The 26,058-nt window shown below is 41.3% G+C and overlaps 1 protein-coding gene across 1 annotated transcript; it reads right to left on the reverse strand.

Moving 5' to 3' along the window:
• Nucleotides 1–17,952: 17,952 nt before the first annotated feature.
• LOC115203329 (signal peptidase complex catalytic subunit SEC11A) lies at nucleotides 17,953–25,831 on the reverse strand. Its single transcript, XM_029767929.1, has 6 exons — nucleotides 25,645–25,831; nucleotides 24,954–25,063; nucleotides 24,610–24,759; nucleotides 24,196–24,315; nucleotides 18,612–18,669; nucleotides 17,953–18,383 (listed from the first exon to the last, which is right to left on the reverse strand). Exons 1-6 carry the CDS (start codon nucleotides 25,693–25,695, stop codon nucleotides 18,333–18,335), a joined length of 540 nt encoding a protein of 179 aa, XP_029623789.1. The 5' UTR covers nucleotides 25,696–25,831; the 3' UTR covers nucleotides 17,953–18,332.
• Nucleotides 25,832–26,058: the final 227 nt, after the last annotated feature.

Raw genomic sequence — 26,058 nt, forward strand, 5'->3', positions numbered from 1 at the left:
GGGAGAAGCGGGCACCCAGCCAGTACGGGTGGTGCCAGTCCTGCGCTCGAGACCGCCAGTGCGCCTCCACGGCCCAGTGTATCCTGTTCCCGCTCCCCGTACTACCCCTGAGGTGCGTGTCTCCAGTCTGGCGCCTCCAAAGCCAGCACCACTTACCAGGCCTCCAGTGCGTCAGCCCAGTCTAGTATGTCCTGTTCCCGCTCCTCTCACTAGCCTTGGGGTGCATGTCTCCAGTCTGATACCTCCACTACCAGCCCCAGGCCTCCAGTGCGTCAGCCCAGTCCAGCTCGTCCTGCTCCTGCTCCTCGCACTAGCCCTGTGGTGCGTGTCCCTAGTCTGGCACTTCCTAAGCCAGCCCCACGCATCAGGCCTTCAGTGCGCAGTCCCCGTCCAGAGTGTCCGGCGACAGTGCCTCGTCCAGAGTGTCCGGCGACAGTGCCTCGTCCAGAGTGTCCGGCGACAGTGCCTCGTCCAGAGTGTCCGGCGACAGTGCCTCGTCCAGAGTGTCCGGCGACAGTGCCTCGTCCAGAGTGTCCGGCGACAGTGCCTCGTCCAGAGTGTCCGGCGACAGTGCCTCGTCCAGAGTGTCCGGCGACAGTGCCTCGTCCAGAGCTTCTGGCGACAGTGCCCCGTCGAGAGACGGCTCACAGTCCGGAACCGAGAGAGACGGCCCACAGTCTGGAACCGAGAGAGACGGCCCACAGTCCGGAACCGAGAGAGACGGCCCACAGTCCGGAACCGGCGCAGCCAGAGTCGCCCTCCAGTCCGGAACCGGCGCTCCCAGAGTTGCCCTCCAGTCCGGAGCTCCCAGAGTCGCCCTTCAGCCCGAGGACTCCAGCGATGCGCATCAGCCCGAGGTCTCCAGCGACGCACATCAGCCCGAGGTCTTCAGCGATGCGCCATAGCCCAGAGACTTCGGGAGGGGTAAAATTTTATAAGTATTTAGCGGGGGTGGACAGGTTAGGTTGGGGAGTAAGGCCGGAGCCTGAGCCACCTCCGTAGGAGGAGGTTGGGGAGGGGGGGGGTGTAGCACAAGAACCGTCGGTGACGGTGGCCACCCTCCCTTCCCTCCCTTTTGTTTGGGATTTTTTTGTTTTGGGGTTTATTTTTGTGTTTTTTTTTGTTTGAGGTGCATCCAGGGTCTGCACCTTTGGGGGGGGGGGGGGGGGGGGGGGGGGTACTGTCACGTCCTGACCAGTAAAGGGGTTATTTGTTATTGTAGTTTGGTCAGGACGTGGCAGGGGGTGTTTGTTTAGAGTGTTTCGGGGTTTGTTGGGCTATGTTCTTCTGTAAGAGGGGGGTTTGTTTTATGTGTTTCGGGGTTTGCGGTTAATGTTCTATGTTAGTATATTTCTATGTTCGTTCTAGTCTTTCTATTTCTATGTTTAGTTAATGGAGTTGACCTTCAATTGGAAGTAGCTGCTCCTCGTTGCTTCTAATTGAAGGTCCTATTTAAGAGGGGTGTTTTTCTGTGGGATTTTGTGGGTAGTTGTTCCTTGTATAGCTATATGCCTTACAGGACTGTTTATCGTCGTTATTTTTGTTTTGGTTTTCCTTCTTTCTGCCGAATAAAAGAAGATGAGTATACACATTCCCGCTGCATTTTGGTCAAATCCTTACGACGCCCGTGACACCATGTCCCTGTAGGAGGAATACACAGCCCCCCATTCCATCCCTGTCAGACAGTGCATCGCATTTAGCACCTTCTTACACTTTCCCATCACTCTCTCAATGTGTTCTGCCCAGGTCAGTCTGGTGTCAAAGTACACCCCATGGAACCTGAAGACCTCCACACTCTCCAGTTCTCTCCCGTACAACCTCAGGCGTACCTCATCTCCAACTTTCCTCCTGGTAAAGAACATTGTCTGAGTTTTCTCTACAGAGAACCTGAATCCCCACATTAATTCCCACCGCTCTACCTCATCTATTTCTTCCTGTACTTTCCTGACTATGTATGGTACATATCTTCCCCTCTTCCATAAGGCCCCATCAACTGCAAATAAAGACCGCCCAATATCCAGCAGTACCTGCAGACAGTAAACTATTGGATACTGTAACATTATGAATTCATACAATGTATAACTTGTTTTGTTAAAATAGATTACAGATTAGTTTCAAATAACTCCAACATGCCTAGTAGCTTTTAATGATAAAAAATATATCAATCAAACACAAAATATGAGACACACATACACACACTGTACATAGTACACACATACAAGGCCTATACTAATAACTACCATAAATGAGGGTTTAAAAACTGATAAAACTGATAGGCAGTGAGTAAGCAGTAAAAGATTAGAAAAACTCAGACAGGAAAATTACCATTCATACCAAAAGGTGGCAGTATACCCCCTCAGTTGTTAGCTTTGACTTGCATCAATTTCTGTACAATATGAGACAAAATATTGATGCGCACACACACACACACACACACACACACACACACACACACACACACACACACACACACACACACAACTCCTGTGAGAGGATTGTGGGTTTCTCAAAGCACGCAGATCCCAATGTGTTCCCAATGTCTTTCTCAGATCCACTGGGGTTTATGTGTTGATTATATTCAAACGGTTAAACCCACATACCGGTATGGTCTCGTGAGTTTGCATTATAAAACTGATGAATTACCTCTACCTGACAGCCAACATCAAGGGTTTGAAATTAGACAGAATGAATACCTTAGGGTCTACATTATCTCTGAGGTTGTGGCCTATAGCCCTTGCCTAAAGCCTTTCCTTTATTGAGCTATTAAATGCCACCTAGATCCATCTATCAGTCCGCCATAGGTATTGTAACGACCCTGGGTTTATAAGAGCGGAAATCGACTGTGCCGCTTGATTACGCTTTTGCGGCACAGTCGATAGCGCGCTGGACTACGGGCTAGAAGGTTGAGGGTTTGAGACCTACTCCCTGCCTATTTCATTTTAGTATTATAAACTGGGAGCCTAATGCATTTTTGCATCATGATAACAAGTCTCTATGGCTAACTCTCACCAAGAGTTTAATTTGTATTCAGAGCAAATATATTTTTTAGATACGTTTAGGGCGGGAAACTGTTAGTATTTCATTCAAATTGTCCAGGCATATGCTATAATCTTTGTTTTACAAACATACATTTGAACCAGGAACAATGTTGTTATATTGGAATCAGTCTACTCATCATACTGATGTCACAAACAGAGCGTAATGATTCATTCTCTCTCACCATCAGCATTGCAATGGCTTGACCTGTTCCTTCAGTATAATTTTATTGTGGGGGTAATTTAAACCATTCAGAAGAGGGTTAACACACACACTAACAAGCTTAGGTTGTTTGTGGTGCTGGGAGTTACTGCCCCAAAATACATTTAAACCACTTCATATCTCGCTGTAAATTTCGAAAAACAAAACATCTGCCAACCCAACGTTGCAAAATGATGATTTCCTCAAAACAACTCCAAAAGCAAATTAAATTGGCTTCATACAGGATATCTTTGAGTCATCTATATGAATGTGATATCTGTGTCACTATCAAGTGATATAAGGACATAGTTTACTTTCTTAATAAAGAAGCTGTCCACCCAATCAACATTAGTGCGTTCATGAGAGCAAATGACTGCTTCCTCGGCTGTCTGTCTGCCTGTTGCCCTCGTCATCATTAACCTGGTTAATATCCTATCAGCCTCCAGCTAGACACGTCAGCAGATGTGTATGTGACTGTCAGAGGAGAGAGATCACTGTGTATCTTCTACCACGCAAGGAAGGCAAAACTGGGATTTGTGTATAGGAGTGAGTGGGAAGCAAGGAAAGGCCATTGAGATGATAAATTAAATCTCTCTTCCCCAAGGAGAGAAGGAGCATATGTCAGTGGAGATCTAGTGTTGGGGGCCGGCGGGCTGGACTAGCACGTCATATTCTAACTGGGGACGCCGCCTACTACTTACTCAATGACCAACACTGAAAACATTACAGTCATGCACTTCTTAGGGCTCAGACACACCAATAGCGTTTACTGGCCGAGAGTACTTAACACCTCGGAACGTAATTTGCGAACGCAGTGCGCACCTATTTTACCTGTGGAACCGCTTGAAAAATGTCGGCAGTCAGACGTCTGCAGTGGGTGGTCAAAACACAACGCGCGGGACGATCGGCAGACAAACCCTAGATCCACATTCGGTGCGATGTGTGCGAGCTATTAGTCACGGAAAGACAATTACATTTCAATTCAATCAACTGTTCATTACGAAATACAATTAAGACTATGGTATGATGTGCTACACTGTAGCCTATACATGGGTGGGTGTTACCTCATCTGACCATTCAAACTGTTGATTGTTTGTTTATTTATTTACTGTATCTACAAATTACATCATGATGACCCTTTGAGATTTAGCATATCATTCTGAAGAGACAGCCTAATTAAATGTAAAAGCATTTCCCCAGAGGTGTCATGCATGTACATAGGCTAGTTGAGGGGCCACTGATTATAGCCAAATTCAATATTTACGTTTTAGTCATTTAGCAGAAGCTCTTATCCAGAGGGACTTACAGTAGTGAATGCATACATTTCATGCATCTTTTTTTTGTACTGGCCCCCCTTGGGAATCGAAACCACAACCCTGGCGTTGCACACACCATGCTCTACCAACTGAGGTATGCTCCGTCCATACTGACGGTGTATCTGGGAGCTATGCAAGGCTAGTAATAATAATGATAATAACACTATGCAACACATGTTACCATGCATAATATGGTAATATTAATGTGTAACCTACATGTATAAAATATATTATGTATACTTGTGTGTCATATATTTAAGCAATAAGGCCTGAGGAGGTGTGGTATATGGCCAATATACTATGGCTAAGGGTTGTTCTTATGCAGGTCACAACAAGGAGTGCCTGGATACAGCCCTTAGCCATGGTATATTGGCCACACCACAAACCCGAGGTGCCTTATTGCTATTATAAACTGATTACCAAAGTAATTAGAGCAGTAAAAATAAATGTTTTGTGATACCCGTGGTATAGAGTATACGGTCTTATGTACCACGGGTGTCAGCCAATCAGCATTTAGGGCTCAAACCACCCAGTTTATAAACAGTAATTACAACTGGGAAACTTCAATCAGAAAACATTTGAAGAGGAACAATCCTAAATCAACCACGAGACAACAATGTGAGAAGAGGTGTTAGTGTATTAGAACTACACAGTTGGAAGTAATCAAGACCCAGAGTGACAAATACATTCATGCTGTGTGAAGAGAACACGAGGACAATACCTAATATACTTCAATAAAAAACTTCCTAATCTAATCAATCATCTAACCTCTATTATACAGAGACCTCTTTTGACTGGATTGTAGGAATGCTTTTCAGACATTGGGTGCTGAGGATATGGCATTTATTTGTGACATAGGAGGTCACCTAACATAATGATTAAAAAAATGAAGAGTTCAAACATCAGACAGTACAGACCAGGGTAGGGGTCCATTCCATTTCAATTCCAGTCAATTCAGGAGATATGCTGAAATTCCCATTTGAATGCTTTTCAATTAGAAAATATGGAATTGGAATTTGGTTTACTTTCTGAATTGACTGGAATGTAAATGGAATTGACCCCAACCCTGGTACAGAGCAGTGGAGAGATAACTGACGAATACAGAGGCAAAACAATAGAACATCAGACATCAGACATGAGGGAGGAGTCAGACAGGTGAGGACACAAAGACATCAGAGAGAACGCCATTGGGTTATTTAAAAGGAATCCTAAACAGGTGTGTTCTCAGGTGTGTTTTTGAGCGTGAACAGAATGTTTGAAGTGGGTCTGAACTGAAGTGGCAGATGTGTGGTGGGAGTGAGCAGACCCTGGGTGCAGACCTTACTGAATAATCAAGCACCCAGTGTGAGATGGGGAAATGTGGCTATTGGCTACCATTTGTTCCTAACATCTACATGTATTAGCTGTTGTGTGCGGTAAATGTCCATAAAACTACTTAAACCCCACGCTGTCAGTTTACAGGAACCTGGATAGAGCCGGCTCTGAGTCCGTAACAGAAAGGGAGACAATGTGGAGATAGGGAATAGAAAACATATTTATTAACTGAAGTAACGTAAATACAATTAACAATGGTGTGTGTAGTCAGTAATCAGTAGTGTAAGTGAGTGGTTCCGTGCATAAATATGATAATAAGGGGTGTTGAAAGGTGCCAAAGCAAACAAACAAACAAAACGGCCACAACCAAAATCTAACAGTGTGTCTGTATGGAGAGAGTCTCCTCAATGAATGGGGAAGAGGTGTATTTATCCCGGGACACACCCGGGCCCAGGTGTGTCCCATGTTGCTGACGACCCTTCCAGCTCCGCCCGCCGACATCCTAATAAGGAAAACAAGAGCAAAGAGAAAGAATACAGCAGACAGAGTGGGAGGGTCGTCATACAGTGTTCTGCCATGGCCAGTGAACAGCCCGGATCTTAATCCCATTGAGCACGTCTGGGACCTGTTGGATCGGAGGGTGAGGGCTAGGGCCATTCTCCCCAGAAATGTCCGGGAACTTGCAGGTGCCTTGGTGGAAGAGTGGGGTAACATCTCACAGCAAGAACTGGCAAATCTGGTGCAGTCCATGTGGAGGAGATGCACTGCAGTACTGCAGCTAGTGGCCACACAAGATACTGACTGTTGCTTTTGATTTTGACCCCCCCTTTGTTCAAGGACACATTATTCCATTTCTGTTAGTCACATGTCCGTGGAACTTGTTCAGTTTATGTCTCAGTTGTTGAATCTTGTTATTTTCATACAAATATTTACACATGTTAAGTTTGCTGAAAATAAATGCAGTTGACAGTGCGAGGATGTTTCTTTTTCTGCTGAGTTTACATTGAGTCAACCTTCAAATGCACAGTGTAAGCCCTGTTTGTTTGTAAATGATGTATGTGTTACCAAAGTTGAATGTATTACACGTCAACGGGCCACACTCTAGTAAATGTTTCATTATAGACCTATAGAGTTTCAGTCAAGTAAGCTACACAGAACAAATAACAGTTTAGAAAAATGTGATACCCTGCCTACAGGAACTGTCATGACTGGCAGAACATATTGGTAAATGTCATTGGAATACAGCTGGCTAATGTTATTGGTTCAGTTTATAATACAATGGATTGTCTCAGGGCAATAAAGGTGAAATACATTACATTGCCATTATTGATTGAGAAGGCCAGAGATCATCCCTTCATGCAAAAAAAGCCAGATAATAAAATATGAGTTGGATAATAAGAGATTGAATACTGAGAGACTGGACGATACTGAGAGAAATGGTGAATGTGAGTACCATATTGATTTTTTTTCAGTTTGAAGACAAGATTTAAACATTAAATCATGAATATACATTATTTATGTAAGGCGCCCACATGTAGTGTTTATGTAAGTAAGTGTTGCTTCAACTTGATTTTTAGTACACACTTGTTATATTTGCTCACATAAAAAGCAAGTTATTTTCTCTCACTCACGCTGTGAGTACAATCTGTTGATTTTTCAGTCCTGCTATAGCCTGAGGAAGAGTGAAGCTTCTCTTCCCTGGCTGACTAAAGTCATCTGGTTTAGGCCCCTATGGAATATCAGTCAATATCAGTGTTAAAGGGGGCAGAAACTGACAGAATGAATATCTATCCACTTGTACTGTTTTGTGCATTTTTAATAAACCCTGTTTCCACAACATAATGGGATTTCAATTCTCAAGGACAGAATCAAAACGTTTATTTATTAGTCAGAGCATTATGGTGATAATGTGATTTATTCTATTCTCAAGTACAGAATCTTTGTATTAAAAAATAAAAATGTGTTTATCAGTCAGATCAATTTGGAGTTTTCTCTCTGTTTCTTCAATTAAAGCTTCAGGAGACAAACACATGAGAATGTAGTCAATTAGTAGACTAGTCTTCCAGTCAACAAGTAGTAATGAGACGATTTTAAGTGAAGAATGGGTCTTGTTCATATCTCTCTGTGTTATTAAATAACTTTATTGGTCTTCTGAAGTGCCTGTTGATATCATGCCTTGAATTTCACATTGTGGAATGATTATTACGATGGTATGCTGCGTTCCCCTTAGTTTTTGGTCTATGTGTGTAGGCTATGAGGGGACGAGGCATTATTTTTGTCAGTAAAACTAAAGGATTCCGTTCTTACAATTCCCTGGAGTATTTTTTATATTTTTTTTATTTCACCTTTATTTAACCAGGTATGCTAGTTGAGAACAAGTACTCATTTGCAACTGCGACCTGGCCAAGATAAAGCAAAGCAGTTCGACACATACAACAACACAGAGTTATGGAATAAACAAACATGGAATAAACAAACATACAGTCAATAAAACAGTAGAAAAAGTCTATATACAGTATGTGCAAATGAGGTAGGATAAGGCAATAGATAGGCCATGGTGGCGAAGTAATTACAATATAGCAATTAAAAACTGGAATGGCAGATGTGCAGAAGATGAATGTGCAAGTAGAGATACTGGGGTGCAAAGGAGCAAGATAAATAAATACAGTATGGGGATGAGGTAGTTGGATGGGCTATTTACAGATGGGCTATGTACAGGTGCAGTGATCTGTGAACTGCTCTGACAGCTAGTGCTTAAAGCTAGTGAGGGAGATATGAGTCTCCAGCTTCAGTGATTTTTGCAGTTCGTTCCAGTCATTGTCAGCAGAGAACTGGAAGGAAAGGCGGCAAAAGGAAGAATTGGCTTTGGGGGTGACCAGTGAGATATACCTGCTGGAGCGCGTGCTACGGGTGGGTGCTGCTATGGTGACCAGTGAGCTGAGATAAGGTGGGGCTTCACTTAGCAGAAACTTGTAAATGGCCTGCAGCCAGTGGGTTTGGCGACGAGTATGAAGCGAGTGCCAGCCAACGAGAGCGTACAGGTCGCAGTGGTGTGTAGTATATGGGGCTTTGGTGACAAAACGGATGGCACTGTGATAGACTGCATCCAATTTGTTGAGTAGAGTGTTGGAGGCTATTTTATAGATGACATCGCCGAAGTCGAGGATCGGTAGGACGGTCAGTTTTACGCGGGTATGTTTGGCAGCATGAATGAAGGTAGATTTAATATTGGATTGGAGATGCTTAATGTGAGTCTGGAAGGAGAGTTTACAGTCTAACCAGACACCTAAGTATTTGTAGTTGTCCACATATTCTAAGTCAGAACCGTCCAGTATACAGGACATACACTCTTCAACCCTGATAAATTGTTCATACCTCAAGTATGAAAACCTTAACTTTTCCTTTTTGGAACCTTTTAATAATTGAATGTACGGTAAATGTCAAATAATTTGAAAATAATTGGTTTTATTGAATATAAATAATTTAATATCAACAATACAATGCAGCACATCCTCAAAAACGATAAATACACATGTACATTTGATTCACTCTTCATTTCAGATCCAGTGACATAGCAAATAGCATTTTGGTCAACTGTAAACTGAACAGACATGTTACAATCATGTTAAAGCATATGAGATTTGATTCCATATTGACCAAAACCTTTATAGACATATACTGGATGACTTCTGCTTGGTTATAAGGAACATTATGATAGACTTCTGCATCACTTTCTGTTGTTTTGAATGTAGCTCTCTAATATCTTCATCAACAATCCAGTCTCCTATGGGATATTAAGAGAATGCCATTAAATAATGCAGTAGACATATCTTTTCTACTGCACAGTTAAATCTCGTCAGACCGGTTGAGGCTCTACTGGTTAAGATAATGCCATTAAACAATGCAATTTTGACACAAGATAGTCTCATTATAAATTGTACAGATAAATCTATGGTCATATACAGGTTGGTGTTGTTGATAGCTCACCTGGTTTTTAGAGCGGTTCTCTGTGTCATCTCTGAGTTGGGCTTGCAACGCGACCCTCAGCACATCTTGGAAGAGATTTCCCATCCCGTTCTGCTCCGGACTCAAGGCGACCTCGAACGCATCCACAGACTGCCCATCGGGAGACTGGAGCAGAGGGCTATCCATGACACTCTTCTTGCCCATAAAATGACCTTGGAGGTAAGAGAAAGTTATATTTTGGTCATTTGATTCTCAAGTGAAATGAAATATTTCCTAACATGTTAAGTCTATATTTTGAAAGAGTAAATATAGCTTTCTTGATAAGAGCTAGACTTAATCCATTGTTGTAATTAGGAATAAAAAATATATAATTGCCAGATTTTACTTTCACAATTGTATGCTGTGTTGTAGATGAGATTGAGAATATCCTTCGCATGCCTTACCTGTCGCCCAAAGATTCCCTCTTTGATTAACTTTAATTTTCGCAACTTTATTTCCAAGTTCGGTTAAATCAAAACTTACTGAAGTGGTTACAGAAATGTAAGAAAAAAGCACAAGGTAGGTAAAAAAACCAAGTTGGCAAACGTTCAAAAAAAATCCGGACATCTCTACGGAAGAAATAGGCTATAGAACTCTCCTCCTGGACACAAAATTTCAAAATGGCAATAGAAGCGCAGTTATTCGTGACAGACTTTCAACCCCATCCGATGCTGCATTTATACCATGCTGATCTGGGTGGGCTCTCTTGCGTGACACCGACACGAAGTCAGGGGAATTTTATGCAGAGCAATTCACAAGCATGGTTGTTGACCAAACTCAAGCTGTCAGTCATTCTCACAGTTTAAATCGGCCACAACGTAATGATTCGTGCGTAATCTTTAAATCTATAAATAATATTTGCTGCGTAAATTACGGGCGATTAGCTCGAACAATAGGTGGCTTAAACATAGCCTATCAGTGTCAACAGCTATGTGGAAACATGTCGATGTCAACATGTCAATGATTTCATAATGAATTAGTCCATAGTAAACTCAATTAAGAGACTGCAGAGGGATTATTCCAATATTCTTAGTTTAGAATACTAATCTATAGATGAATAGGCCTATTTTGGAGAACTCTGCAATGCAACTATTGAAGTCGTTGATCATATTACAGATGGCTTTATCAGTCCGCTAATACAGGACTAGTAAAGGCACTACTTCTTTTGAGAATTTTTTTTCTTCTTAAAAAACATTTTATTCATATTTTTTAAATTATTCATATTTTTCTGGGGGTGCTGCAGCAGCTCTACTAATATATATGTATTATCAACAGAGAATCAGTATTAGCCCCTTAAGATAAATGTATATTTTAGGATAAATGATTGGAGGTGTAAATTAGGTCCATTATCAGCTCTGCCCACAACAGATCCCTTCAGCTTTCCTTACACCATGGATGCATGGCAGGAAATTCAGGCCAACACATTGGATGCATCACAAATGGAACCCTATACATCGTGCACTACTTTTGACCAGAGCACTATGGGCTATGTAGGGAATAGGGTGCCATTTGGGATGCAAACATTGTTTCCTGCCAAGACACCCCCAAGGCCTTAGTTCCACATGAGTAGCCTGACATTTGGCTGTCAGTTGAGGCACACAGGCAGTCGTGGGACCTCAGCCTCCGGTCTTAGGACAGGAGGGCTTGGACCCCAAATGGCACCCTATTCCCTATGTAGTGCACTACTTTTGACCAGGACCTGTAGTGCTCTGATCAAAAGTAGTGAACTATGGAATCGGGTGCCCTTTGAGATGCAGAAGAGGACTTGCTGTTTCTCACCCTATAACTAAAGCTGTTGAGACAGTGTCCTTTTTGACACTTCAGGGTGCTAACTGGGAAGTTAAGTAAGATAACTAGGCCTACTACTTGGTTTTGTCCCCTGTATAACCTGTGACATCCAAGACTCCAGTCACACTGTTCCTTCATTTAGCCTGGGTGCCGTGGGTCAAGACAACCAAGTGCATTGATGAAGAAGTTTGATGCAAGAGAGGCAAAGTACGTTCAGACATTTGGGGCGGTCTCTCAGGGCACAGATTAAAACCTCTCTGGGCTAGGTGGGATGTTTGCGTCCCACCCTAGTCAACAGCCAGTGGAATCGCGTGGCGCGAAATACAAATACCTCAAAAATGCTATAACTTCAATTTCTCAAACATATGACTATTTTACACCATTTTAAAGACAAGACTCTGGTTAATCTAACCACATTGTCCGATTTCAAAAAGGCTTTACAGCGAAAGCAAAACATTAGATTATGTCAGGAGAGTACCCTGCCAAAAATAATCACACAGCCATTTTCAAAGCAAGCATATATGTCACAAAAACCAAAACCACAGCTAAATGCAGCACTAACCTTTGATGATCATCAGATGATACTCCTAGGACATTATGTTATACAATACATGCATGTTTTGTTCAATGAAGTTCATATTTATATCAAAAACCAGCTTTTTACATTAGCATGTGATGTTCAGAACTAGCATACCCACCGAAAACTTCCGGTGAATTTACTAAATTACTCATGATAAACGTTGACAAAATACATAACAATTATTTTAAGAATTATAGATACAGAACTCCTTTATGCAAACGCTATGTCAGATTTTAAAATAGCTTTTCGGCGAAAGCACATTTTGCAATATTCTGAGTACATAGCATCGGCCGTCATAGGCTAGCTAATTTGACACCCACCAAGTTTGGGGCTCACCAAACTCAGAATTACTATTAGAAAAATTGGATTACCTTTGCTGTTCTTCATCAGAATGCACTCCCAGGACTTCTACTTCAACAACAAATGTTGTTTTGATTCCAAATAATCCATAGTTATATCCAAATACCTCCGTTTTGTTCGTGCATTCAGGTCACTATCCGAAGGGTAACGTGCGAGCGCATTTCGTGACAAAAAAATTCTAAATATTCCATTACCGTACTTAGAAGCATGTCAAACACTGTTTAAAATAAATGTTTATGCTATTTTTCTCGTAAAATAGCGATAATATTCCAACCGGCAACGTTGTATTCATTCAAAGACTGAAAGAAAAAAATTGAAAGGTTTCGTGAACGCGCATCTCAGTCTCACTGTCCCCAGGCTAACCACTTACAAACTCTGCTGCTGTACTTTGCCCAGAGACAGCAGACACCCCATTCCACTTTCTGGTGGCTTTAGAGAGCCAATGGAAGCCTTAGAAAGTGTCACGTTACAGCACAGATGCTGTATTTTCGATAGAGATGCAACAGAAGGACAACAAATTGTCAGACAGGGCACTTCCTGTATGGAATCTTCTCAGGTTTTGGCCTGTCATATGAGTTCTGTTATACTCACAGACACCATTCAAACAGTTTGAGAAACTTTAGAATCTTTTCTATCCAAATCTACTAATTATATGCATATTCTCGTTTCTGGGCAAGAGTAGTAACCAGTTTAAATCGGGTACGTTTTTTATCCGGCCGTGAAAATACTGCCCCCTAGCCCCAACAGGTTTTAAGATTGTCTGAATGTGAAGTAAAACAAATTGTGGTAACTGCTGTGCTTTAAAATCCCAGTCTACCACCATCAGACCTTCTATCACTCTACAATAGCAACATCCTCCATAAATGCAAGATGATTTTAAGACTGTGACCACCCACGGTTAATTAGAATTTTAACTCATACCATCAGGGAAACTGTAAACGGTCCATCAAATGAAGACTGTGAGCAAAATCTGCCTTAAAATCTGTTAATAAATAATGTATAAAATATGGTTGTATTTATTGTATTATTGTGTAACAATTTTAACGGTGTGGGAGGAATACTGTTTGGCTGCGTCTCAAGAATATTTGGATGCTGTACAGTGTTTATTGAATAATGCCCTTTGTCAGGTTGCGTCCCTAAGCTTTAAAACGCTTGATTTGAAGAGGTAAATATTTATCCTTCATAACATCTTCATAGTAACTTTGTTTATTCTTAGTTCTTCCTCCTCACCATGAGAGCATATACAGTGCCTTCAGAAAGTATTCACACCCTTTGACCATACTTTGTTGTGTTACAGCCTGAATTTAAAATGGATAAAATTGAGATTTTGCGTCACTGGCCTACACACAATACCCCATAATGTCAAAGTGGAATTATGTTTTTAGACATTCCTACAAATTCATAAAATGTTTTATTCTGAAATGTCTTGAGTCAATAATAATTAAATCCTTTTGTTATGTATGGCAAGCCTAAATAAATTCAGGAGTAAAACTTTGCTTAACAAGTCACATAATAAGTTGCATGGACTCACTCTGTGCGTAATAATAGTGTTTAACAGGATTTTTTTATTGACTACCTCATATCTGTACCCTCATATATAATTATCTGTAAGGTCCCTCAGTCGAGCAGTGAATTTCAAACACAGATTCAACCACAAAGACCAGGGAGGTTTTCCAATGCCTTGCGAAGAAGGGCACCTATTGGTAGATGAGTAAAAATAACAAAAGCAGACATTGAATATCCCTTTGAGCATAGTGAAGTTATTAATTGCACTTTGGATGGTGTATCAATACACCCAGTCACTACAAAGATACAGGCGTACTTCCTAACTCAGTTGCTGGAGAGGAAGGAAACCACTCAGCGATTTCACCATAAGGCCAATGGTGACTTTAAAACAGTTAGAGAGTTTAATGGCTGTGAAAGGAGAAAACTGAGGATGAATCAACAACATTGTTGTTACTCCACAATACTAACCTAAATGACAGAGTGAAAATAATGCAGTCTGCACAGAATAAAATAAAATATCCCAAAACATTCATCCTAAAGTAAAACAGCAAAATATGTGGCAAATAATTTATTTGTATGTCCTGAATACAAAGCATTATGTTTTAAGGGCAAATCCAACACAACACATCACTGAGCACCACTCTTCATATTTTCAAGCATGCTGGTGGCTGCATCATGTTATGGGTATGCTTGTCATCGGCAAGGACTGGGGAGTTTGTTTAGGATAAAAAGAAACGGAATAGAGCTAAGCACAGGCAAAATCCTAGAGGAAAACCTGGTTCACTCTCCTTTCCAACAGATACCGGGAGACAAATTCACCTTTCAGCGGGACAATAACATAAAACACAAAGCCATTCAATTAAAGTTGCTTACCAAGATGCCATTGAATGTTCCTGAGTGATGGCAAGACTTGAAAATGTCTGTCTAGCTATGATCAACAACCAACTAGACAGAGCTTGAAGAATTAAAAAAAAAGAATAAAGTGCAAATATTGTACAATCCAAGTGTGCAAAGCTCTTAGAGACTTTCCCAGAAAGACTCACAGCTGTAATCGCTGCCAAAGGTGACTAACATATATGGACTCAGGGGTGTGAACACTTACGTAAATGAAACATTTCTGTATTTTATTTTCAATAAATGTACAAACATTTTTAAAAACATGTTTTCTCTTTGTCATTATGGGCTGTTCTTTTGACTGGTACTGTATATATATATATATATATATATATATACAGTACCAGTCAAAAGTTTGGACACACCTACTCATTCAAGGCTTTTTCTTAATTTGAACTATTTTCTACATTTTAGAATAATAGTGAAGACATCAAAACTATGAAATAACACATATGGAATCATGTAGTAACCAAAAAAGTGTTAAACAAATCAAAATATTTGAGGTTCTCAAAGTAGCCACCCTTTGCCTTGATAACAGCTTTACACACTCTTGGCATTCTCTCAACCATCTTCATGAGGTAGTCACTTGGAATGCATTTCAATTAACAGGTGTGCCTTGTTAAAAGTTAAATTGTGGAATGTATTTCCTTCTTAATGTGTTTGAGCCAATCAGTTGTGTTGTGACAAGGTAGGGGTGGTGCACAGAAGATAGCCCTATTTGGAAAAATACCAAGTCCATATTATGGAAAGAACAGCTCAAATAAGCAAAGAGAAATGACAGTCCATCATTACTTTAAGACATGAAAGTCAGTCAATCCAGAACATTTCAAGAAAACTTTCTTCAAGTGCAGTCTCAAAAACCATCAAGCGCTATGATGAAACTGGCTCTCATGAGGACCGCCACAGGAAAGGAAGACCCAGAGTTACCTCTGCTGCAGAGGATACGTTCATTAGAGTTACCAGCCTCAGAAATTGCAGCCCAAATAAATGCTTCAGACTTCAAGTAACAGACACATCTCAACATCAACTGTTCAGAGGAGACTGCGTGAATCAGGCCTTCATGTTTGAATTGCTGCAAAGAAACCACTACTAAAGGACACTAAAAAGAAGAGACTTGCTTGGGCCAAGAAACACCAGCAATGGACATTAGACCAGTGGAAATCTGCCCTTTGGTCTGATGAGTTCAAATCTGAGATTTTTGGTTCTAATCGCCGTGTCTTTGTGAGACACAGAGTAGGTGACTGGATGATCTCCGCATGTTTGGTTCCCACAGTGAAGCATGGAGGAGGAGGTGTGATGGTGGTTTGCTGGTGACACTGTCAGTGATTTATTTAGAATTCAGGGCACACTTAACCAGCATGGCTACCACAGCATTCTGCAGCGATACGCCATCCCATCTGGTTTACACTTAGTGGGACAATCATTTGTTTTTCACAGGACAATGACCCAGCACACCTCCAGGCTGTGTAAGGGCTATTTGACCAAGAAGTAGAGTGATGGAGTGCTGCATCAGATGACTTGGCCTCCACAATTTCCAACCTCAACCCAAGAAAATCCCTTGAATGAGTAGGTGTGTCCAAACATTTGACTGCACATATATAGTGAAGCAAAATATAAATGCAACATGCAACAATTTCAAAGATTATAAAGTTACAGATCATATAAAGAAATCAGTCAACTGAAATGAATTCATTAGGCCCTAATCTATGGATTTCACGACTGGGAATACAAATCTGCATCTGTTGGTCACAGATACCTTAAAAAAAGGGGCGTGGATCAGAAAACCTATATCTGGTGTGATCACCGTTTGCCTCATGCAGCGAGACATCTTCACATAGAGCTGATCAGGCTGTTGTGGCCTGTGGAATGTTGTCCCACTCCTATTCAATGGCTTTGCAAAGTTGCTGGATATTGGAACACACTGTCGTACATGTCGATCCAGATCATCCTAAACTTGCTCAATGGGTGACATGTCTGGTGAGTATGCAGGCCATAGAAGAACTGGGACATTTTTAGCTTCCAGGAATTGTGTACAGATCCTTGCTACATGGCACCATGCATGATCATACTGAAACATGAGGTCATGGTGGCGGATTAATTGCATGACAATGGGCCTCAGGATCTCGTCACAGTATCTCTGTGCATTCAAATTGCCATCGATAAAATGCAATTGTTTTTGTCTGTAGCTTATGCCTGCCCATAACCCCATCGCCACCATGGGGCACTCTGTTCACGTTGACATCAGCTAACCACTCGCCCACACAACGCCATACACTTGGTCTGTGGTTGTGAGGCCAGTTGGATGTACTGCAAGATTCTCTTAAACAACGTTGGAGGCGACTTATGGTAGAGAAATTAACATTCAATTATCTGGCAACAGCTCTGGTGTACATTCCTGCAGTCAGCATGCCAATTGTACACTCCCTGACATATGGCATTGTGTTGTGACAAAACTACACATTTTAGAGGTCTGTTTGTCCCCAGCACAAGGTGCACCTATGAAATGACCACGCTGTTTAATCAGCTTCTTGATTTGCCACACACATCAGGTGGATGGATTAACTTGGCAAAGGAGAAATGCTCACTAAACAGCAACGTAAACAAATTTGTGCACAAAAATATTGAGAGAAACAAGCTTCTTGTGCATATTAAACAGTTCTGGGAAACATTTGACCAACACTTTACATGTTGCGTTTGTATTTTTGTTCAGTGTATATAAAAAAAATGTGCTTACCATGACTGAGATATGTGGTTGTCCCACCTAGCCATCTTAAGATGAATGCACTAACTGTAAGTCGCTCTGGATAAGTGTTTGCTAAATGACTAAAATGTAAATGTCATATTTAGCCTGCATGCAAAATAATGGCATTTTGAAAATGCACAAATGTGTTTGTGAAGTTATGCTTGAATATAAGAAAAAACACTAGATGCATAAGTTACCAGAATGCAGGATAGAGGGTAACAGATGTCATATTTAATGTCACAAACATATCACTTGTCATTCAATATTTCAAGCAAAGCAAAACCTAATAAAAAGTGAAAACCAAACACACAATTAACCATCTAAAATGTTGGATTCATGTTCTGAAAAAATAAAATAAAGAAATACAGCTCTTTATTCTACTTAAATCTAATTTCCCCCTCACAAAAATAATGAACGCTTGTTTTTTTATAATGTAAACACTATCCACATTTCTAGACACAATTCAAAACATATGGTACAGACAAAGCAACTTCATTTGACATAATCAACATAATTCTGTCTTAAAAGGCATGGTGGGGTGGGGATTTCCAAATCTTCCTCCGTGGCAGATAGTTAGGTAGTCTCTTCCTCACTCCCGATGGACCAGGACAAACAGACCCAGCAGGAAGAGAACAGCATACTGGGAAGGGGAAGAACAACAAAATACTAGTATCCCTGTTCCGAGGATCTGAAACCAACAGCTTTCCGTCTGCCAGTTGATCTCCCACTGTTTAGTGTCTGGCTGCTGGTCAGGCTCTCTAACCTTTAGAGTACCTGCATAACGCTCCTAATAAGGCTGAATTTAGTAAACAATTCATAAAACCTATTGTGATTTTCCTTCTAGTGATGACGATGTAAAATATCTTACCTTGAATTTGGGATAGTCGTTCATCAGAATGGTAACGATTCCTATGTATGGCACAAACCTGGAGACAAAATTGACATTCAACATCAGATGCCATGTTCATGACAATGTCATGACGCTGTTATGATGTACAATTCAAGTAAATTATTACCTAACACTACATCTTCAATAGTTAAATACAGTGGTAGAAAAAGTACTCAACTGTCGTACTTGAGTAAAAGTAAAGATACCTTCATAGAAAATGACAAGTAAAAGTCACCCAGTAAAATACTACTTGAGTAAAAGTCTAAAAGTATTTGGTTTTAAATATATTTAAGTATCAAAAGTAAATGGAATTGATAAAATCCTTATATTAAGCAAATCAGGCGGCAACATTTTCGATATACGGATAACCAGGGGCACACTCCAACACTCAGACATAATTTACAAATGAAGCATTTGTGATCAGAGGCAGTAGTGATGACCTGGGATGTTCTCTTGATAATTGAAAAATGTTTGGGTGTCAGGGAAAATGTATGGAGTAAAAAGTAAATTATTTTCTTTAGGAATGTCCCAGGCCCTCCCAGGCACTCATTTGTTGACTTCTGTAATCGAAAAAGCCTTGGTTTCATGCATGTTAACATCAGAAGCCTCCTCCCTAAGTTTGTTTTACTCACTGCTTTAGCACACTCCGCCAACCCTAATGTCCTTGCCGTGTCTGAATCTTGGCTTAGGAAGGCCACCAAAAATGTTCCATACCCAACTACAACATTTTCTGTCAAGATAGAACTGCCAAAGGGGGAGGAGTTGCAATATACTGCAGAGATAGCTTGCAAAGTTCTGTCATACTTTCCAGGTCTATGCCCAAACAGTTCGAGCTTCTAATTTAAAAACTTAATCTCTCCAGAAATAAGTCTCACCGTTTCCGCCTGTTATAGACCCCCCTCAGCTCCCAGCTGTGCCCTGGACACAATATGTGAATTGATTGCCCCTCATCTATCTTCAGAGTTTGTTCTGTTAGGTGACCTAAACTGGGATATGCTTAACACCCCGGCAGTCCTACAAGCTAAGTTAGATGCCCTCAATCTCACACAAATCGTCAAGGAACCCACCAGGTACAACCCTAAATCCATAAACATGGGCACCCTCATAGACATTGTCCTGACCAACTTGCCCTCCAAATACACCACTGCTGTTTTCAATCAGGATCTCAGCAATCACTGCCTCATTGCCTGCATCCGCTATGGGTCCGCGGTCAAACGCTCCCTAAAACACTTCAGCGAGCAGGCCTTTCTAATCGACCTGGCCCGGGAATCCTGGAAGGATATTGACCTCATCCCGTCAGTCGAGGTTGCCTGGTCGTTCTTTAAAAGTAATTTCCTCACCATCTTAATTAAGCATGCCCCTTTCAAAAAATATAGAACTAAGAACAGATATAGCCCTTGGTTCACTCCAGACCTGACTGCCCTTGACCAGCACAAAAACATCCTGTGGTGGACTGCAATAGCATCGAATAGTCCCTGCGATATGCAACTGTTCAGGGAAGTCAGGAACCAATACACGCAGTCAGGAAAGCAAAGGCTAGCTTTTTCAAACAGAAATTTGCATCCTGTAGCTCTAACTCCAAAAAGTTTTGGGACACTGTAAAGTCCAAGGAGAACAAGAGCACCTCCTCCCAGCTGCCCACTGCTCTGAGGCTAGGTAACACGGTCACCACCAATAAATCCATGATAATTGAAATTTTCAATAAGAAATTCTCTACGGCTGGCCATGCTTTCTCCTGGCTACCCCAGCCCTGGCCAACAGCTCCGTCCCCCCCGCAGCTACTTGCCCGAACCTCCCCAGCTTCTCCTTCACCCAAATCCAGATTGCAGATGTTCTGAAAGAGCTGCAAAACCTGGACCCGTACAAATCAGCTGGGCTAGACAATCGGGACCCTCTATTTCTAAAACTATCCGCTGCCATTGTTGCAACCCCTATTACCAGTCTGTTCAACCTCGCTTTCGTATCGACTAAGATCCCTAATGATTGGAAAGCTGCCACGGTCATCCCCCTCTTCAAAAGGGGGTGACACTCTAGACCCAAACTGTTATAGACCTATATCCATCCTGCCCTGCCTCTCTAAAGTCTTCGAAAGCCAAGTTAATAAACAGATCACTGACCATTTCGAATCCCACCGTACCTTCTCCGCTGTGCAATCCGGTTTCCGAGCTGGTCACGGGTGCACCTCAGCCACGCTCAAGGTACTAAATGATATCATAACCACCATCAATAAAAGACAGTATTGTGCAGCCGTCTTCATCGACCTGGCCAAGGCTTTCGACTCTGTCAATCACCGTATTCTTATTGGCAGACTCAATAGCCTTGGTTTCTCAAATGACTGCCTCGCCTGGTTCACCAACTACTTCGCAGACAGAGTTCAGTGTGTCAAATCGGAGGGCCTGTTGTCCGGACCTCTGGCAGTCTCTATGGGGGTACCACAGGGTTAAATTCTCGGGCCGCGGGCTGCGGGTGATTCCCTGATCCACCTCTACGCAAACGACACCATTCTGTATACATCTGGCCCTTCTTTGGACACTGTGTTAACTAACCTCCAAACGAGTGTCAATGCCATACAACACTCCTTCCGTGGCCTCCAACTGCTCTTAAACGCTAGTAAAACCAAATGCATGCTTTTCAACCGTTCACTGCCCGCACTTGCCCGCCCGACTAGCATCACTACCCTGGACCGTTCTGACCTAGAATATGTGGACACCTACAAATACCTAGGTGTCTGGCTAGACTGTAAACTTTCCTTCCAGACTCATATTAAACATCTCCAATCCAAAATCAAATCTAGAATCGGCTTCCTATTTCGCAACAAAGCCTCCTTCACCCACGCCACCAAACTTACCCTCGTAAAACTGACTATCCTACCGATCCTCGACTTCAGCGATGTCATCTACAAAATAGCTTCCAATACTCTACTCAGCAAACTGAATGCAGTCTATCACAGTGCCATCCGTTTTGTTACCAAAGCGCCTTATACCACCCACCACTGCGACCTGTATGCTCTAGTCGGCTGGCCCTCGCTACATATTCGTCGCCAGACCCACTGGCTCCAGGTCATCTATAAGTCTATGCTAGGTAAAGCTCTGCCTTATCTCAGCTTACTGGTCACGATAACAACACCCTGGTCATCCCCAAAGCCAACACCTCCTTTGGCCGCCTTTACTTCCAGTTCTCTGCTGCCAGTGACTGGAACGAATTGCAAAAAATATATATATATATATATTTTTTAAATCTCTGAACCTGGAGACTTACATTTCCCTCACTAACTTTAAACATCAGCTATCTGAGCAGCTAACCGATCGCTGCAGCTGTACATAGTCCATCTGTAAATAACCCACCCAAGCTACCTACCTCATCCCCATATTGTTTTTATTTACTTTTCTGCTCTTTTGCACACCAGTGTCTCTACTTGCACATCATCATCTGCTCATTTATCACTCCAGTGTTAATCTGCTAAATTGTAATTATTTCGCTACTATGGCCTATTTATTGCCTACCTCCTCATGCCATTTGCACACACTGTATATAGAGACTTTCTTTTTCCATTGTGTTATTGACTGTATGCTTGTTAATTCCATGTGTTGTTGTTTGCTTTATCTTGGCCAGGTCACAGTTGTAAATGAGAACTTGTTCTCAACTAGCTTACCTGGTTAAATAAATGTGAAATTTAAAAATGTAGTGAAGTAAAAGTTCACCAAAAACATTAATAGTAAAGCCAACTACAGACACACAAAAAAACTACTTAAGTAGTACTTTAAAGTATGTTCACAACTGGTTAAATACTTGAGAAGGGTTAAAGCAACAACAAAAAATCCTTTGACTGAAACTTGTCTGGGGTCAAGTTGTCCATGACTTTCTTACATGAAAGGGCAGGTTATCATGCTTTCAGGGAAAGAGGATATTTGTGTACATGTATTAGACCTAAACTGCGAGTTTGACCAATTCCAGTCCCCTTCCTTAGGGGGTCCAGGGTCCACCCTGTGATCATTTGTAAGTAGAAGACTGAGAAGCTCAGTTCTGGTGACTTTTTAAAGGGACATTCTACTCTAAAATGAAAATAAAATGATGCTGAAACCATTTCAAATTAAATTACCACCTCCAGAAATTTGTCCAATAAAATATTGGTAAAATCATATTGGACCATGCATATAGCCTATGCATGGTCTATATTATCAGATATGCTATAAGCAATATCACCTGTAGCCCAACTGATGCAGCATAGTGACTAAAATGTACATAGGCTGAAGCATGGAGTTTGTCCATCTGCATTTACCCATTGGACACAACATCCTGATTGTTATTAATAACTATACTTTTAGTATAAATATACGGTATATCAATTAATTATTATTCACTTGAAAAATTTGATATTTTTGGTTTCTATTACAAACTGTCATTGTCCATTTAAGACACCGTTGCCCCTTTTAGATCTGTTGCATATTGATTCAGAGTATTTTCGGTGAGCGGGATCATTTGGCTCCTTTCACCTAAAAGAGCTTCTGATTTGGCTCCCAAACGGCTCCTCATCAGTAGTGCTTAGAAATGTACATAAAACCATGAAAAATGGTCAATCCCTAATTTAAAGCCACAAATGTTACCTACCATGTCAGATCGTGAAATTTGAGTTCAAATACATTTTTACCTGACCAAATTATTAGATGTCTTGAAAAAATAAAAAATGAAATAAAAAGACAAAAAAAATGCATAGCGCAGAATGAGGGTCTCTCCTCACAGTATGGTTCCTGCACTGAGGAATTACCATCTTCAGAGATTATTTTTATAATTTATCTGCAGATAGTCGATGTCTGGAGATCAAAAAGCAGCAGTATGCACATCAGGGAGTCAAATAAACAGATTTTTTTTAAAGCAAAAAAGACCCTAATCCTTTAAAGAAAAGCAGTTTATTCGCAAACTACCCATCACTACTTTGCGCAGAAGTGCCTAAACCATGCTCTGTTGTAACCAGAGCATTTCTAAAATGATGCCACTCACATAATTGAAGGAGTAGGGAAATAAACGCGGTAGAAATGGAAAACTGGGATCCTCCGCTTAAAAAAAAGGCCAAACCCGCTTTCAAAATACATTTACCAAAACTGCTCTTGCAACTTGAATGCGCCTTGAGTGTAGGGATGTGACAAATGGAACATTTTTCTTAATGTTTAAACTGCCATTTTCATCTGAACCCCCGAGTGTCAGCAACAGTATGTCAGTTCAGTACACACAGCGTAACAGAGAAAATAACATATTTGATAATACATTTATTTGGGAAAATATTACTTCATATTAGGATATGTCATCTCCAAATCATCCCCCCCACCTTTCCCCCTGAGATTTTTATTGCGGATCTACACTTATCTCAAATCCGTCACTGTGATGGAGAACTTTAAACCACCACTACAGGCTAGATGAGCACAGACTCAAGTTCAGTTGAATTTTGCACTAAATAATATCTCAAGGGAAAGGGTATCATATAGACCCAGTGAAGTGAAGCATGAGACTGAAGTCATACAGCAGACTAAGTCTAGTGTCACTCTGGTGGAATGAGATAAATGCTCACCCTCTGGCTCGTCCCACCACGTCTTTCTTCTCTAGCCAGTGCTGTCCCGGCTTGTACAGCCCTCTGTCATCTACAGAGTTGTTGTCACCTTTGGTCAGGAACTTGATTTCGCCATTTTCCCTGGAGATAAACAACATTTAGATTTAGTTTGGATGTCCTACATCGATTTCCTGGCCCCAGAGCAGCTTATGAAGTTGCTCTGACAATGACATTTATTCAGTTACCCAGCATATATTAAAAAAACATATACGAGGTAAGAAATATTACAGAATATTTAGAGCCTAGTTTGAGTGTTATGTATCAATAGAAACTTTTTGGGGGAAGTAGGCCTTCTTAAACGTGTAACAAACAAAGAGAACTATCCCGAGAGAGAACTAGCGCATTTCAATAACTACAGAAACATCATAGACCAACTTTTCATGAATCTTTAGTACTCTGTGTACTATGGGGATCTCTCTGCCCTCTATCCTGAAGACCACAATCTCTCCGACTCTGATGGGGTCCTCGACCCGGTTTGTCAGGAACAGAAGATCTCCTCGATGGAAAGCAGGCTCCATACTTCCACTGAAACCAAGGACATGTTACAGTCAAGGATAGACAGGTTACTGAAAATTAGCAGATGCGCTTTAGACAAACAGTAGGTATATGTTGGTGCTACACTTTGGTTGTGAAAGTGGCAAATTTCCCCTTACTATGTAAAGCGCTTAGAGTGTATTGAAAAGCACCCCATCTACATAAATCCAACACCAATGCTTTACCTGAGAACAACAACAATAGGGCTCTCGCTGCCTGTCACGACCATCAGTCCTTTCCAGATCATCAGGGCTGAGGATACTATCATACCAAAATTCAGCACCTGGTAGTAGAGCTGAAAACAAATAAGACAGGTTGTCAGGTGGAGACGAGGATAAGCTAGTGTTCGCTTATAACAACTATATCTACCAACAGCTGGTCCTGGGGACTAACAAGGTGTGCAGGTCCCAACCCAGAACTAATACATATGTTACAGTTAATAAAGGGTTTGGTGATCAGCAGAATCTAGTAGAAACTAGTAACTTAGGCTGGAATAAAAGTCTGCAGACTTTGTAGGTCCTGGCACCAGGTTTGAAGAAGACTGACGTAACACCATATTTAGGCAGAGAGGAAATTGTACTGGCTAAAGCTACATTGATGTTGCAAGGTTGCTAGCTAGTTATTTTGACAACCCAGTTTATCATGCATGTTCAATAGGCGATGTAACGTATTTAACTAGCAGGGTAATTTTGTTTGTACATGATTAAGACCACACGGAAAGCTGTGTAGCTAGTTAGCATAGACGACTTGACATTTTAAGCAACGTGTTATTAACCAGCCGGCTAATGTTGCTAGCATAACTAGATAGCTAGCTAACTAGCCTTGGAAGAATCCGTCACATTCACACAACATCAAAAACAATATTATCGTACATACCTGCCGCTTATTCATCCGCCGCACATCATCAAGGAAATCTAAAGATAACATCGTCCCGGTATTGAGTTTATAAAATTACCTAAATTAAATAAAAACCAGTGATCGATACATAAAAAGCGAACATATGGATGAACGTCCGAGAAACTTGCATCCAAATCTTCCGGGTACACTCAGCCGGAAGTTCCGCCCACATTCAAAATATTTTGTCGAGGTGTCGCTTCTCGATACGGGGGCTGACAGACAGAAGGTTTGGATATGCAAATTCTAAGAGCTTTCATTCACTTATGTAGTGAACACCCGATTCAATTGCAATCAGTCGAGCTAATCGACAACTATCATTAGAAATCAAACGATATGAATCAGACAGTGGGGCGCCGAAAATAGGTCTGAAATATAACAAAACAAGATAGAACT

The sequence above is a fragment of the Salmo trutta genome, chromosome 12 (assembly GCF_901001165.1).
Source record: "Salmo trutta chromosome 12, fSalTru1.1, whole genome shotgun sequence".
Taxonomy (NCBI): Eukaryota; Metazoa; Chordata; class Actinopteri; order Salmoniformes; family Salmonidae; genus Salmo; species Salmo trutta.

Coding starts and splice junctions, on each gene's coding strand:
- LOC115203329 (XM_029767929.1), bottom strand. CDS start 25,695: ATGTTATCTTTAGATTTCCTTGATGATGTGCGGCGGATGAATAAGCGG. Junction 24,760..24,953: donor CCTATTGTTGTTGTTCTCAG/GTAAAGCATTGG, acceptor CCTTGGTTTCAG/TGGAAGTATGGAGCCTGCTT. Junction 18,384..18,611: donor ACGACTATCCCAAATTCAAG/GTAAGATATTTT, acceptor TCCCCTTCCCAG/TATGCTGTTCTCTTCCTGCT.